Raw genomic sequence first — 16731 nt, forward strand, 5'->3', positions numbered from 1 at the left:
CCGGGGCTCTCTCTCGTACGCGCCCTGTCACTGTCACTCACCGATCAAATAAGGCTTTGACACCCGCCAAAAAAAAAGATCAATGCAGAAAAACCCCTGGATTGGTTATATAACGTTGGACAGAATGTTGATCCGGCCATCGCGTATATTCAGTGCACATAAGGTAAACGTTTTGCAAACGTTTTTTAGAGAAATAAAAACAGGTCGACGAATCGATGCGCATATTTTGCGTCGACGTAATTTTTGCGTCGACGTCATCGATGACCTCGACGCGTTGTCCCAGCCCTAGTGCCAGACATCCATAATTAGCATGTTTTGGTGCTTGACTAATATCATTATCACCCACTGGCCTATTCCAGCACACACTCAGTCTGAACTGACTCTGGTTTAGATTTACTTTCCAGCGAGAGAACACAAGTAATGCTATTCAGGGCCACAGAAAACACTGCATTTAATAAGAATTAAGAGATTAATCACATGAACGTAAAACCAGACAAAACTCCCAAACTCAAAGTCAGAATACTACAAGCAAATTCTGTTTTTGATTCTTTTGGAAAAGATGCAATGCATCACTAAATTTGGTCACAACTTTCATCTGGTTATTCTGATGTGATTCATAATTATTTTCTAAAATACGGAGAGGAGAGTTTCTGTGTGCATGTGATCTGGAAAGAGAATTACTGCTTTTTAAAGTAACATTAATAAAGGTTGTTGTACTTGTACTGTTTTAAACCGATTAACTTATTTTTATGCACGTACAAACACACTCAGCTACTGTTACCTGTACACAGTAAATGACTATTCAAAAGGAGTAGTTCACCCAAATATTTGCTGAAAATGTACTCCCCTTCAGGCTATCCGTGATGTATCCATGTTTCTCCATCAGAACCGATTTGGAGAAATGTAGCATTACATCATTTGCTCACCAATGAAGTGAATGGGTGCCACCAGAATGAGAGTTCAGACAGCTGATAAAAACATCACAATAATCCACAGCACTATAGTCCATGTAAACAGCGCTCAATATGTGCATATTTCTCTCCCAAATCAAGCGAGTCTTTTTTATTATGGAACGCATAAAATAACGGATTAAAGCTTAAATGACAAATTCATTTTGAAAAAGCAGCTTTTTACTTCTTAAGATATTAATTTTTTGACTGGAGAGGTGTGGAATTACCTGTGCATTATGGTGATGTGTTTGTCAGCTGTTTGGACTCATTCTGACGGCACCCATTCACTGCAGGTGAGCAAGTGATGTGATGCTAAATTTCTCCAAATCTGTTCTGATGAACAAACAAACTCATTTACATCTAGGGTGGCCTGAAGAAGAGTACATTCTCAGCAAATGTTCATTTTTGGGTGAACTGTTCCTTTAGATTAAAGGTGCTGTATGTAGGATTGACACTGAGTTGTTGAACTAGGTACTGCAGTCCAAATTCAGAATATTGGAGAGGGTTTTTTCACACAGCCTCTCCTCCTCAGACTTGACACATGCAGGTTGCCAGATTGACGACACAAACAGGAACGAGTGCACTTGACAATGAATTTTAAATGAGGTGTGCTGTGTTTTTTCCGCTAAATGGCAGCCCGAGGTGCCGAAATACAACTGGGTAAACTGGCAGTGGGCAGGTTTCATAAACCAAAACAAAGATCGACATTCCGGCCTGGAACACACATTTTTAAAGTAGAATAACTAACTGTAGCATTGTTTTTCAGATAAACAAGTATGTTAACTTAGCATGTTTCTTAAATGGTGTCTTATGGTATTTTTATGCTTTATTAAAGTAAAACATACAGTACCTTTAATGAAAAATGTAAATGGAGATATGAGCTACACTAGTGGACTATGGACAGAAACAAATACAGCAGGTTTTACATTCATATCCATACCAGAAGCAAATTAGACTATGATTTTGAATTAATCTGTTGAATGCTGACACAAATGTACAGCAAGATACCTTGAAAATCATAAATATGTAAGATAACTAGCACCCAACTACTTCACTTTAATGGAAATCTGCACAGAACTATGGACATTAGCTATTTTATACTAAAACAGAAGGACTTTAAGAGCAGATGCATGGACATATTACATGTAGAAGACATATATGAAGGTTTAAAATACTGTCAGATCATGGAAGTGTCGGATTGAATGAGAAGAGGGAATAAATCAGCTGATTCTTACTCTGGTCTGCATAGTTCTTGATCTTCAGCTCCAGCTGACGGGAATGTGATGAAAGACTTTCCAGATGGGTCTGCAGATCCTTCTTCTCTTGCTCTTGGGAATCTTCCAATTCAATGAACTTCTGCTCACAGAAAACACAAAAGAACAAATTAAATATTGCATAATACATTTATTTTTTTAGATAACAAACAGGCCTTATAGGATTTTGTTTTGTTACATCATGAAAATCAACGGTAAGTGGTATTTGTCATTTAAAGGAAGGGGACATTTTCAGTCTTCAAGGATGAGTCATTAATATTTCTGGTCTTGTGTGTATCTGCTAAAATGAACTTTAGTAAGCTAGCATAATTATACACTCAACAGACTAAAAGCTACAAAACCTCAAGCGGAAAAGGCACTTTAGGATTTCAGCAAATTAGTAGAATGCACCAAAAATAGGATCAGGAATAGTATAAATGTGAAGTCACATTATCTTCAGTTTTATGGATATTTTCAGCACTTCATGCCTTTTTATGGGCTGAGGACCAAAATTAAATCTATTAAAACTGACACAAACAAGGCAGAAAGTTCTAAGGATTCATTTTATTAAACTACATCCAACATGTGCAAATAATAAAAATAGTAATCTATTATGTGAAATATGGATACATGGTTGACCAAAGTGGCTGATGCTTTTTCAAAAGCTGATGCTGATATATAGAAAGTACAGTAGTTGATATAATGACTGCAGATAAATGACTGAATGACAGCAAATGTAACACTGTTATGGACTTCTAGGAACAAATTAAAAAGCGTCAAAAAGTGTTAAATAGGCTGGCAACATGCTACTAATACATGCTAGAAACGAATAAACGAATAAAACATGCTAGAAACACAAATCTAAATGCTAAAGCATGCTACTAAAGCAGTCAAAAAGGAAGTTGCTGTAACTAAGGCAAGCAATGTCCGATCTGCCCCAAACTTCACACGTTTGACAAGAGTCCTGTCCTATACAGATCAACATGCCCGTATTCAATTATAGTCATAGCGCCACCTAATGACAACAGGAAGATGCATGTTTAACACTGTTATGGACTCCTTGCAAAATAATAAAAAACATCAACAAGTGTTAAATAGGCTGGTAACATTTTAGAAGCATACTAATACATGCTAGCAACACTTAGCTAAGTGCTAAAGCATGCTACTAAGGCAGTGAAAAAGGAAGTTGCTGTAACTCAGGCAAGCAATGTCCGATCTGCCCCAAACTTCACACGTTTGACAAGAGTCCTGTCCTATACAGATCAACATGCCCGTATTCAATTATAGTCATAGCGCCACCTAATGACAACAGGGAGTGGCATGTTTAACACTGTTATGGACTCCTTGCAAAATAATAAAAAACATCAACAAGTGTTAAATAGGCTGGTAACATTTTAGAAGCATACTAATACATGCTAGCAACACTTAGCTAAGTGCTAAAGCATGCTACTAAGGCAGTGAAAAAGGAAGTTGCTGTAACTCAGGCAAGCAATGTCCGATCTTCCCCAAACTTCACACGTGTGATAGGTGTTTTGTTCCAAACAAGCACTCATGACCAAATTCAGTTATAGTCATAGCGCCACCTGCTGGTAACCGGAAGTGTCAAGGTTAACACTGTTATGGACTCTTAGGAACAAATTAAAAAGCGTCAAAAAGTGTTAAAATAGGCTGGCAACATGCTAGAAACATAATAAAACATGCTAGCAACACTTAGCTAAATGTTAAAGCATCACATTACTGCAGTGAATTAGGAAGTAACTGTAATTCAGGCATACAGTGTCCAATCTGCCCCAAATTGAACAAGTTTGATAAGAGTCCTGTCCTGAACACATCAAGATGCCCGTATTTAATTATAGTCATAGCGCCACCTAATGGCAACAGGAAGTGGCATGTTTAACACTGTTATGGACTCCTTGCAAAATAATAAAAAACATCAACAAGTGTTAAATAGGCTGGCAACATTCTAGAAGCATGCTAAAACATGCTAGCAACACTTAGCTAAGTGTTAAAGCATGCTACTACTGCAGTGAAAAAGGAAGTTGATGTAACTCAGGCAAGCAATGTCCGATCTTCCCCAAACTTTACACGTGTGATAGGTGTTTTGTTCCAAACAAGCACCCATGACCAAATTCAGTTATAGTCATAGCGCCACCTGCTGGTAACCAGAAGTGACAAGGTTAACACTGTTATGAACTTCTAGGAACAAAACACTGTTATGTCCGATCTGCCCCAAACTTCACACGTTTGACAAGGGTCCTGTCCTAAATAAATCAACATGCCCATATTCAGTTATAGTCATAGCACCACCTGCTGGCAACAGGAAGTGTCATTTTTAACACTTTTATGCACTATTTGCAACACAGTAAAATATGCCATTCATTGTGTGCTAATCATGCTAGAAATATTTTCAAACATTCTAGCAACACTTAGTATGTGCAAAATGATGCTATTAATACTATAAAACAGGAAGTTGTTGTAACTCATGCATACAATTCCCAATCTGACCCAAACATCACATGTTTTATAAGAGTACTGGCCTGAACACAACTAAAGGCCAATATTCAATTATAAGTATAGCGCCGCCTGCTGGCAACAGGAAATTACTTATTTTATACTAACTTAAACATGACTTGTCTTATACTAACTTAAACATGACTTGTCCGAAACTTTGCATGTTTGGTAAGAGTCCTGGCCTGAAGACATTTACATGTCGATATTCAGTTATAATCATAGCTCCACCTGTTGGCAGCAGGAAATATGGCACAACGTTCACTGTTCCTCCTATAGGCACCGGGTGGTGGTGAGCCCGAGTGCGAGGGCCCGTTCATCGCTGCTTGCAGCTTTAATTTTGTTTGTTTTTGAAAGAAGTTTGCTTATCTATGCTACATTTATTTGATCAAAAATACAAAAATTTTCAGCATCATTACTCCAATCTTCGTTGTCATATGATCCTTCAGAAATCTTTCTAACATGCTGATTTGCTGCTTACAGTTGATGAATAGAAAGTTCAAACAAACAGCATTTATTTGTAATTGAAATCTTTTGTAATTTTATAAATGCATTTCCTGTCACATTTGATCAATTTAATGCATATTTTTGCGGCATAAAAATAGGAATTTCTTTCAAAAACTCTTACTGACCACAAACTTTTGAGTGGCACAGTGTAAGAAAATAGCAAAAGGTGCATCATGTATTGACAAAACTGTAAGTTTTCTCAAGCAAAACACTGTGCGATTCCAGCAAGAGCTTTTATAGCTGGTCACAGGAAAAGACCCCTTGACCTGAGAGTCATATTTTGAGGCATTTTCCCCAATTGGAATCTCTCTCCTGCAAATACCTACAGAACACATGCTCCGTCTCGGGAGTACAGGGATCTCCCGGAGAGCCTGGTGCAGAGTGAGTATCTGACAAAGGGAGCTGTTTCAGTGTCACTTCAGGTTCCCGCCACACTGGCACGAAATAACTCATTCAGTGGCCCCCTGAGCGCAGAGATCAACAAACATAAGGTTCAAGTCACATTCAATTCCCCTTCATTTTCAGTGACACAAAGCTCTCACAAAAACTGTTTTAGTTGCAAAGTTTAAGACAAGGCATACGCTACAATGACATGATAATATATACAGTTTCTGTTTTCTGAGTAAATATTCTATAAAACACAGGGTCATGTCATCTTAAGTCAATAAACTGTACTATATATCTGCATTATATCAGACACTGTTCTCTCTAGATATCAAAAATATCATCATCATCCATGGAAAAACTCAAATTAAATCAATTCATTAAATTCAATTGAATTATCAAAGAATGACAGTATATATAAATGTAAACAGATTTCTGTTCAACTAAAAAACAAAAAATAAAAACCTTTTTGGTAACTGAAAAATAAAAAAATATCAATTTTAGAAGGAAAATGTAAACTTAATTTTTTTCTTAAAGAAAATTATAAGTGATAAAATAAATGTCTAAGTTGAATTATTAAAATAGCTAAAACTAAAATATAAATAAAAATAAAAGCTGAATAGAAGTGTTTAAAAAACGAATAAAAATGACAAAATCACAAAGCACCAAAAAAATAAAAATAACCTACAATTTTACGCTAAATTAAAATGAAAACTACAAATATAAAGCTAATGTAACATATGAAATAAATATTTTAATAGAATAACTACACTGGTTTGAGATAACATAATGGTTAAATGTGTTATTTTAACAATTATTACAGTGTAAAAAATTACCACATTATTCCTGAAACCCGATTAAGATCCCAAATGGTCTTAAAAGTTTATCTAGTATATCAGTGAACTGAAACGTGAGAGAAAGTTCAGTGTTCAGCACAACTGAATATTGATCACAGCCTTCTGTCACTCTGCTGTTGGAAGTGCAGTCTGTCGGTCATAATTAGATGCATCCAGATCCTGTATCAGTACACTCACGGATTAATGCAGCTCATGGCTCAGACATATTGCTCATAATCCCAGTTAACTGTTGCTGTGTCAGGAACACATAAAGCCATTGAGCAGCCTTAATCGGTCCAAAGTCAGGCTAACACACGTTGAGAAGAGAACTTTACAATGTAGTCTAATCTTATTTCCAAAACAGATTAGAGTCACATTTACTCACACACTTCAACTGTGAAAGGTTCATAACTTAAAACTAATGACACACCATTACTATTTCAACAGTTTAATGTGGAAAAAGTCACTGAAAAAAGCACTGCACAGTGTGTTTCTGTGCATGATGACAGACTGTTACATCAGTCAAACCCCTGCCATATATGGACGACTTGCACTAAATTACACTCACTGAACATTCTGTCACATTAGATGGGGTAAGCGGTCAAAGCGAATCCTATTTTTAGCTTATTAGCCTAAAATTAATGGAATAGCGCAATTCATGGTCAACAAATGTTGTGATTATTAAAATACTGCCATTTTTAGAAATGAATAACCTTGTGAAAGCCTGCCTAACTTGAATACACGCAGACACCAAAATGATAAATATGATAATGGGATATTTGAAATCCACATACAAAACCACTGCTAAAAACTATCAGACTTTTGAATCAAAACCTACAGCTACCCATCAAACAAAAAACTATATTCTAAGAACACTCTGCTAATGTTCTGCAAACGTTATTTCTGGATGTTCTCTGAATGTTTGAAATGTCCAGTTTTTCAAATGTTTTTAAAACTTCTTGGTTATGCAAACGTTTCATTTTATAATTTAGCTAACTTTATGGGTACATTACCTCACACGGGTAACTTAAAAATGATAGAAAAACATCAAACTAAAATGTTTACTAAAAAGCGTTCTATGATAAACGTATAAAGTAACATTTTTGTGCTAACGTTATTAAATAGCAGATAGCTTTGAACGAACATTCTATTAGCGTTCTCAGAACGTTCTGAAACAGGTAACATTTAAAAAAACGGATGAGCATCCAACTAAAAGGTTTCGAAGAATACTTTTTATGAACAACGTATAAATAACGCCCTTTTGTCAATGTTTTCAGAACATAATTAGACCAGATAACTTGAACATTCTGGAAGTACGTTTGTTCATAACATTGGCAGGACACTGTGACAACTTGCCCCGGTCTCTCCTCCCATATGACACAGAGGAAAGCATCCGTCTCTGTAGCATGCATGTTGTTCTGTAGTTACATGCTGTTTGCTTGCTTGTTTACGTTGTTTTCGATCTCTGGTCTTTACTTACAAGCATGCAAAAAACATGACTGCGCCAGTTTTATTAAACGAAATGTCTGTACATTAAGTTCTAGCCATCAGCACGGACCAGACAGACCCTCAGAGGGCATAATAATGACCTGAAGAACCTTAATGCACATTTATATCTTAATTCACTTGAGGTGAATTCAAAGGTCAACACTGGCTAAACAAGGCATGACAAACCCATAATGATAATGATGATGGTGGTGATACGTGGCGGCTGCAGCTGTGATGATGCCGCAAGAAAACAAAGATGCCAGGCTCCCGATGATGATGTTAGGCGCAAACTTCAGCCTCCTCGTGCACTCACTCACCTCCTCGGCGTGTTTCCTGAGCGCTTTCTCGCGCTCGTACTGAGTGACCAGCTGCTCGTTGTCCTCCTTGAGGAGCTCCAGGTCCACCTCGTGCTCCTGGTTCTCGGCGAACACCGAGTCGAGGTTCTCCAGCACCGCCACGACCAGCGGCATCAGCTCCTTCACCACGTCCTCGTCGTATTTGCAGATTAGCCTCTCGAACTCGCGGTAGATGGAGTTGGCCAGGCCCGAGACCCGCTCCGACATGATCGCCGACGTGCCCGGATCGTCCTGGTACACAACTCCGTCATCCAGCTCCATACTGCTTCCTCTCCAGAGAGACTGTCCTAGATCTGACGTTAAACCTCCGCTGTTTCAGACCAACGTGTCTCGGTTTATATCTGAAGAATGATAGCTGATGTATTCCCGTTATGTTCTCCGAAACACGGCCACAATGGCCCCACGGAAGTCCAGAGTCCCTCCCTGGACCCGGCCAATGAATTACGTGGAGTATGTTTTTTTTTTTTCTTCCCGCGGTCGCAATACAACAGCTGAGCTGTTGACTAGACAATCGCGCGCTGACGTCACGCTCGGTACCGTGAGACATGATAGGACAAAACCTGTCCCACAACATTACCTGACATTATCTTATTTTATTATTTTCTTATTTATGTTTCATATATATATATATATATATAATAGCACAGATCCCAATTAATGAATCAATTAATAATTGATAATAATGAATTGAGAACTAGACAAAATTGCAAGATGCGAATTATGGGGATTAATATTTAGTCCACAATGGAAATATAAGTTAATTAAAAAATTATAATAAATAGTCGGATAAAAAATTGCGTCATGTTGCGTCAAAATTGCGTCAGGTTGCCTCAAGCATAGACAGGCCTCAAGTGGTAATACAGTGGGAGAAATATACAGTCGTGGCCCAAAGTTTTGAGAATTACATAAATATTAGTTTTCAAAAAGTTTGCTGCTAAACTGCTTTTAGATCTTTGTTTCGACTGGGCATGCTCTCAATCAACTTCTGGGCCAAATCCTGACTGATAGCAACCCATTCTTTCATAATCACTTCTTGGAGTTTGTCAGAATTAGTGGGTTTTTGTTTGTCCACCCGCCTCTTGAGGATTGACCACAAATTCTCAATGGGATTAAGATCTGGGGAGTTTCCAGGCCATGGACCCAAAATTTCAACATTCTGGTCCCCGAGCCACTTAGTTATCACTTTTGCCTTATGGCACGGTGCTCCATCGTGCTGGAAAATGCATTGTTCTTCACCAAACTGTTGTTGGATTGTTGGAAGAAGTTGCTGTTGGAGGGTGTTTTGGTACCATTCTTTATTCATGGCTGTGTTTTGGGGCAGAATTGTGAGTAAGCCCACTCCCTTGGATGAGAAGCAACCCCACACATGAATGGTGTCAGGATGCTTTACTGTTGGCATGACACAGGACTGATGGTAGCGCTCACCTTTTCTTCTCCGGACAAGCCTTTTTCCAGATGCCCCAAACAATCGGAAAGGGACTTTGCCCCAGTCCTCAGCAGTCCATTCACTATACTTTCTGCAGAAGATCAATCTGTCCCTGATGTTTTTTTTGGAGAGAAGTGGCTTCTTTGCTGCCCTTCTTGACACCAGGCCATCTTCCAAAAGTCTTGGCCTCACTGTGCATGCAGATGTGCTCACACCTGCCTGCTGCCATTCCTGAGCAAGCTCTGCACTGGTGGCACTCCGATCCCGCAGCTGAATCCTCTTTAGGAGACGATCCTGGCGCTTGCTGGACTTTCTTGGACGCCCTGAAGCCTTCTTTACAAGAATTGAACCTCTTTCCTTGAAGTTCTTGATGATCCTATAAATTGTTGATTTAGGTGCAATCTTAGTAGTCACAATATCCTTGCCTGTGAAGCCATTTTTATGCAACGCAATGATGGCTGCACGCGTTTCTTTGCAGGTCACCATGGTTAACAATGGAAGAACAATGATTTTAAGCATCACCCTCCTTTTAACATGTCAAGTCTGCCATTCTAACCCAATCAGCCTGACATAATGATCTCCAGCCTTGTGCTCGTCAACATTCTCACCTGAGTTAACAAGACGATTACTGAAATGATCTCAGCAGCTCCTTTAATGACAGCAATGAAATGCAGTGGAAAGGTTTTTGGGGGATTAAGTTAATTTTCATGGCAAAGAAGGACTATGCAATTCATCTGACCACTCTTCATAACATTCTGGAGTATATGCAAATTTCTATTATAAAAACTTAAGCAGCAACTTTTCCAATTTCCAATATTTATGTAATTCTCAAAACTTTTGGCCACGACTGTATATTTGATCCACTGCTGAATTTGTAAGTTTGCTCACTTACAAAGAAATGAATGGTCTGTAAAATACTGAAATAAGTATTTGATCGCCAAGCAAGAAACCCTTGTTGACAAACACACCGGTAAGATGTTTTTTGTAGTTGGTCACCAGGTTTGCACACATCTCAGGAGGGATTTTGATCCACTCCTCTGTACAGATCCTCTCTAAATCCTTAAGGTTTCTTGGCTGTCGTTTGGCAACTCAAAGTTTCAGCTCATTCCACAGATTTTTTATAGGTTTGAGGTCTGGAGACTGGCTAGACAACTCGATCACCTTAATGTGCTGCTTCTTGAGCCACTCCTTTGATGTCATGGTGGAATGTTTCGGGTAATTCTCATGCTGGAGCACCCATCCATGACCCATCTCCAGTGTTCTGGCTGAGGGAAGGAGGTTCTCATCCAATATTTTACAGTACATGCCCCATCCATTGGCCCCTCGATGCAGTGAAGTCGTCCTGTACCCTTAGCAGAAAAAAGCCCCAAAACATAATGTATCCACCTCAATGCTTGACTGTAGGGATGGTATTCTTGGGGACATAGTCAGCATTTCTCTCCCTCCAAACATGGCAAGTCGAGTTAATGCCAAAGAGCTCAATTTTGGTCTCATCTGACCACAGACCTTTCTCCTAAGCAAATGTCTACCAATGTTTTGCTTAGTGACTGTTGTCCCAATAACAATCTCCTCCTGTATATTTCTGGGCTGAGCTGACATTAGTTGTTAAAGTGACAGGACTAATCTGTGTTCCACAGGGGCACATGACCTGTCTGTGGGAGCAAAAAATCGTTCTGGTTGGCTGGGGATCAAATACTTATTTCACTCACTGAAATGCAAATCAATTTCTGACCTTTATATAATGTTTTTTTTTTTTTTTTTTGCTTAGTATTCAGTCTCTAGCCGTTAAAATAATCCTACTGTAAAAATTACAAAATCAGCAGAGCATCAAATAAATATCTTCCCCACTTTAAGCTGTAATAAGTAAACTTTGTTTTGTTGTGTGCGTGTTTGTTTAATAGAGCATCTAACCTTACATTACGTTGCAGACTTACATTACTTTTTAGTAATGAAAAGGTTGTGTTGTGTTGAGTTTTGAAAAGGCTAGTGTCAAGGTCAAGCACACTTCTGAACGGTTGTGAGTTTCATAAAGCACGTTAGAATGGTAGACATCACTTTATAATGGTTTGTGGCATTTTCTCATGACAGTTTATATTTATATGTAACTCCTTATAGGCAAGTGTCAGTTAGTAGTGGCATGTTTCATTTTTGTTTGTTTGTTTTTTAGTCATGGGCTCTGCATAGTCTGTATATTATTTAATCATTTCAAATGATAACAGCTGAACTGTCAAATATGTGCAAAAAAACAGTGTATTTATGTATTTTAATGCATTGTACAAAGCAGGCTACTGGAAATAAACTTACAATGAAAAATACACATTAAGAAGCATTAGACACATTTTAATCTAAACATAGGAACTCAATATTTGTTTCTACAAATGAACTTTGCGATGTAATAAATCGTATGCTTGACCGCAACATAATGGTAATTAATTCAATATCGTTCTGACATTAAATGGGTTACGCAATCTACCGTCTTTAACTTTAATATAGATGATTAATAAAAAAAAATTAACTTACGTAATATGCTGCTCCACAGCATTTTCAACATTTATTCATAATTATGCATGCAGTTTATATGACCTTAATTATTAAAAGTTTAAATGGAAAAAGTGGAACAAATTCAGTGACAATAGAAATGACACAAAGGAATAACACACAAATCATGTCCCTTAAAATATTTATTGAAGACATGTAAAAACTAGAAAAATAACTGTAAACCCTACAGCAATGCCTGGAGAGGGGAACACATTGGGGATGCTTAACTTAAAGAAAACAAGTTGTAGTCCATGTAAAAAAAAAATCTACACTACAAAACTCACTCCAAAATGTGCTTTGACAGAATCCACATCACTAGATTTAATGATCTTACCATACATTACTGCATTTCAACAAGCTGGTGTTTGCAGGTAATAACTGAATATTACAGCAAGGTTGTTTAAATATCACATACCATTGATAAATGTTGACATCCTGAAAATAATAATACGAGTCACACAAAGAGAATTGTAAATATGAAACACTCTTATTTACAGTTGACTCGTTGCTATGGGGGAATCAGCAAGAATGGTTGAGTACATAAACTGATTAAAAATATTAAAAAAAAATACAAATAAGGCATTTATGTCGGAAAAAAAATTAAAAGGGCTTTCTTTTCGAGCACAATTTTCATTGGTGGCAAAACTGTTCATTGAAACAAAGGATGATTTATTTTATGTACAAAATAAAAAAAGGGATATAATCATTTGAATTCATGAACACACATTTGATCCCCCCCTCCCCTCTTAAATCAGGAAAGAACCACAAACTTATTCGACACTGGGAACTATTTTATGATCATGGACAAATTTACAATTATGCATTTAACTGTTAATGTGTACAATACACTGTTCAATATTTCAATACACCTTGCATATAGAAAAGTGTTTTTTTTTCTTCTTTTTCTTTTCAATAGCAATAAAAAAAGTATTGCAAGATGCTAAAGACAGAAGAAAAGTTTGCAAAAACGTCCTCGTTTCTGTAAGGGGATGGTTGGCGTCCAGGTAGGAGAGAAATAAATCAGTGATTGAACTGGCGTTATGCGGTCTTTGTCTTGGGCATCTTGCGGTGGCATCATTGGCTTGTGCCCCTCTAGAAGTCTGCTGGAGACACAGCTCTCTGTTCTTTGGCACTTAAGCTGGTAGACTCAGCTTCTTTCCTTTCAGCACTGTGGACCAGACGAAAGAAAGTCAGAAAAATGAAGCAGGAAGATGATTTTTTTTTCTTCTATTAAAACATGCCAAATCCTAAAAACGGAGGCCAAACAAGTGCTAAAACTTTAATTAATACATGCATTAATGTTGAGGGATTCACATAGGTGCCTTTCCTAAAGTAATAGTTCACCTTAAAATGAAAATAAGAAATTTAGCATTACATCACTTGCTCACAAATGAAGTGAATGGGTGCCGTCAGAATGAGTCAAAACAACTGGTAAAAACATCACAATAATCCACATGACTCCAGTCCAATAATAAATGTCTTATAAAGTGAAAAGCTGCATGTTTGTAAAAAAAAAACAAATCCATTATTAATGTGTTTTAACTGTTGAGTCTGGTCAAAATATGGAAACTGCAATCCATAACTCTTCCTCCGGTGTAAATGTCCATAACCTTTTGTTCTCTCAAAATATAGGAGCACACACTGTTTGGGACCATTTTTGCATGTATTGCATTGCTGCTTGATCTATGCATATTTCTCTCCTGATTCAGACAAGACAACTGACGACTTTTTTTACTGGAGAAAGCAATATTATGGATTTGTTTCTTACAAATATGCAGCTTTTCACTTCACAAGACATTAACTGATGAACTGGAGTCATGTGGATTACATTATTGTGATGTTTTTATCAGCTATTGGGAATCTCATTTTGACGGCACCCATTCACTGCAGAGGATCCATTGCTGAGCAAGTGATGTAATGCTAAAAATTCCATTTTCAATTCAATCAGCAATGTGTTTCAAGAAAAATCACGCTGACTTCATGACTTTAACTTCATGACCACCCAAAGTAGATGTCGCTCATACCCACAATCCTTAAAAAGGTTTAAACTCACCCTTTGTGATGTAAAGGTAGAAGAAGTCACAATAGAGGATAGTCTGGACCACCCCAGCCACGATGGCAATCATGTCAAAGAAGCCCTCGAAGTAGAACCTCCAGATCCAGTTGAAGAGGTAGAGGGCGCGGTAGACCCCCAGACAGAACAGATAGTGGGTAGTGATGGTCTCAGCCTCGCCAGTCTTGCTGATCATAAACAGCTGAGGCAGGATAGCCACAGACTCAAGGTAGATGGAAAAGGTCCACAGAATCTGATAAGACAAATTCATACAGGTTTGAAACTAAAAATAAATGATGAGAGAATTTTCATTTTTAAACAAACCGTCTCTTTTAAACTTAATTTACAACAAACTGTAATTTGCTTATTTATTTCAGTATCTATTAATTGCAACTAATTGCTTTTATTCCTTTTTTAATACACTTTATTTGTGTGTGTGTGTGTATATGTATATTTCTCTTTCCGTGTATAGTGTTTGGAATTATTATGATTGTCGTTACTTGCAGATGTCTTATAAAGGTTCAAATCAAAACTGGCGAGAATAACATTTATGATGGTCAAATGCCCAAATGTGCAGTGACGACTCCAATACTCACCTCCAATGGAGAGAAGTCGTGGTTGACCAGAAAGGCAAGACCTCCCACAGGAACCACAAGAAACTCAATTCTGAAAGTGTCATGGTTTCCATCATAAGTTGCCCTGAACTTTGCGTAGATCATGTAGACTGTGGCATAGGCACATCCAACGTAGATGATCTGTTTTCACAGAACAGGAACAAAGAAACTGTTTGACTACAAGAGGTCAGAGGACATATAAACCCATTTACGCAGATGTGGCAAAACACTGATTTTGCGATCGCTGATATCTAAGATTGAAAAATCCATTGATGTGTGCATGTAAGAGTTCATTCTATGCCTTTACCTTCATGCAAGTGTTGTACAGAGAAATGAAGGATGTCAGGAGATCCAGGTACCGAGTGGTGAACACCAAGGCAAAGAGTATCTGGCTCTTCCCAGAGATACCTGAGGGCAGAAATATTTGCACTCAGACAACTGCAACTTACAAGTAAATAAGAGAACACAGCAGCAGAATATCAAACTCATAAACGGTGCAAAAGAGTTGCATCTAGGTTCTCTAGATCTCTGTGAATCAAAAGTTTGATGTCAATGTATCTAGTCTACCCAGATGACCCACACACAACTACATGCACTGCCACGTCAAAGCAAGGAATGCAGTGCATTTTAGGAATGTATGGCAAATAAAAGGAGGACGAATTTAAAACGTCAAGCATAAGAAAAAAAATACCTTTTAACTATTATTAAACTGCAGTTAGTAACTAGGCCACAAGTTTCAGCTATTTCAGTCACTCAGAACAAGCCTGTGATGTTTGATACCCTTTGAATAAGTATGCAAAACATTCACGATCACAACATGTTAAAAACATACTGATCGGTGCATTTAAACATAACTTTCATTGTCAAATTCAACAAAAACCGAGCCTTCAACAGCTTTCAAGTCAAGCTAACCCACTAGCTTGAAGGCTACACGAACTGCACTTCATGTTATGCTTCATGCTTTAATTATAAACTCACAAGACTTTTCCGACAGCTCAACCCAGCCTAAAGTCTCCTCTATCATTCGTTAATACACATATTGAGAATGACACGTATGAGGAAAGTGTGTTCTCGTGCGAGTTTAACGTTAGCTCACCTGCGCAGGACCTGGTCTTCCAGATCTTGAGCAGCAGGATGATGATGGCAGCCAGATGAGACAGGTCTCCGGTCAGCCTGAAGATGTTCATGATGTCTTTCTCTCTCTGGCTGGGTTTAGTGGTGTGAAAGAAAGCTCGGGGCGAGTGCGATGTCTGTGAACCGGCTCAATGCCGCTCTCCTCCAGAGCATTCCTCCACGAAATATGGCGAACGAGGGGCGACGTGGCCGCTGGACATGACGTGGCCAACTGAAACCACAATGAATTCTGGGAATAGTAGTTCATGCGACTCTGGCCACGCCCACTAATGCATTTTTAAAGCTATCTTAACTTCTTATACATAGTAAAAACTGTTGTAAAGTAAATAAAGATTGTTTGAGTGTTTTAAAAGAAAGTTATATTTTAGTGTTCAAAATTTCACATTTAATTCAGTTAATTTAGTTTTTTTTCCCTCTTTTTTTGCCATTTCTTATAAAGACTTTCACTACCAGCTTGATTTGAAAAGCCACTCATGGAAATACACACTGGAGAACCAGTCAGACCATCAGAACCATCAGACTCTGGGGTTTATAACTGTGCAGCAGCTCTGCTGGATGGGGCTCACAATGGGGCGCAGGCAATCGGATAGGGAACCACTTTAAAAGTCTCAGGTAAGAACTAGCAGAAGATTCAGCACAACCTTAGACCATCATAATTTACACGTGTCAGGACGTTCTTGTTTT

General features: G+C 38.1%; 2 protein-coding genes across 5 annotated transcripts in view; both read right to left on the reverse strand.

The window, feature by feature from the left end:
- The window catches only part of LOC132141552 (C-Jun-amino-terminal kinase-interacting protein 4-like), a 46653-nt gene extending 37834 nt beyond the window's left edge, over window positions 1-8819 (reverse strand). For 3 of the 4 annotated variants that reach the window (XM_059551193.1, XM_059551175.1, XM_059551185.1), the window contains exons 1-2: window positions 8244-8818; window positions 2186-2306 (exon numbers count right to left, since the gene is read on the reverse strand). In XM_059551193.1, coding sequence (XP_059407176.1) covers window positions 2186-2306; window positions 8244-8543 — 421 coding nt within the window. In that variant the 5' untranslated portion in view covers window positions 8544-8818. Of the gene's footprint in view, window positions 1-2185; window positions 2307-8243 lie in introns of all 4 variants that reach the window. The other variant, XM_059551164.1, reaches the window with a different exon arrangement.
- Window positions 8820-12371: 3552 nt separating this feature from the next.
- On the reverse strand, window positions 12372-16236 carry LOC132141582 (ER lumen protein-retaining receptor 2). The gene is made up of 5 exons (XM_059551235.1): window positions 16010-16236; window positions 15221-15321; window positions 14896-15054; window positions 14300-14552; window positions 12372-13414 (listed from the first exon to the last, which is right to left on the reverse strand). Exons 1-5 carry the CDS (start codon window positions 16098-16100, stop codon window positions 13380-13382), a joined length of 639 nt encoding a protein of 212 aa, XP_059407218.1. The 5' UTR covers window positions 16101-16236; the 3' UTR covers window positions 12372-13379.
- Between the last annotated feature and the right edge of the window lie 495 nt (window positions 16237-16731).

Source organism: Carassius carassius, chromosome 1, assembly GCF_963082965.1.
Source record: "Carassius carassius chromosome 1, fCarCar2.1, whole genome shotgun sequence".
Lineage (NCBI taxonomy): Eukaryota > Metazoa > Chordata > Actinopteri > Cypriniformes > Cyprinidae > Carassius > Carassius carassius.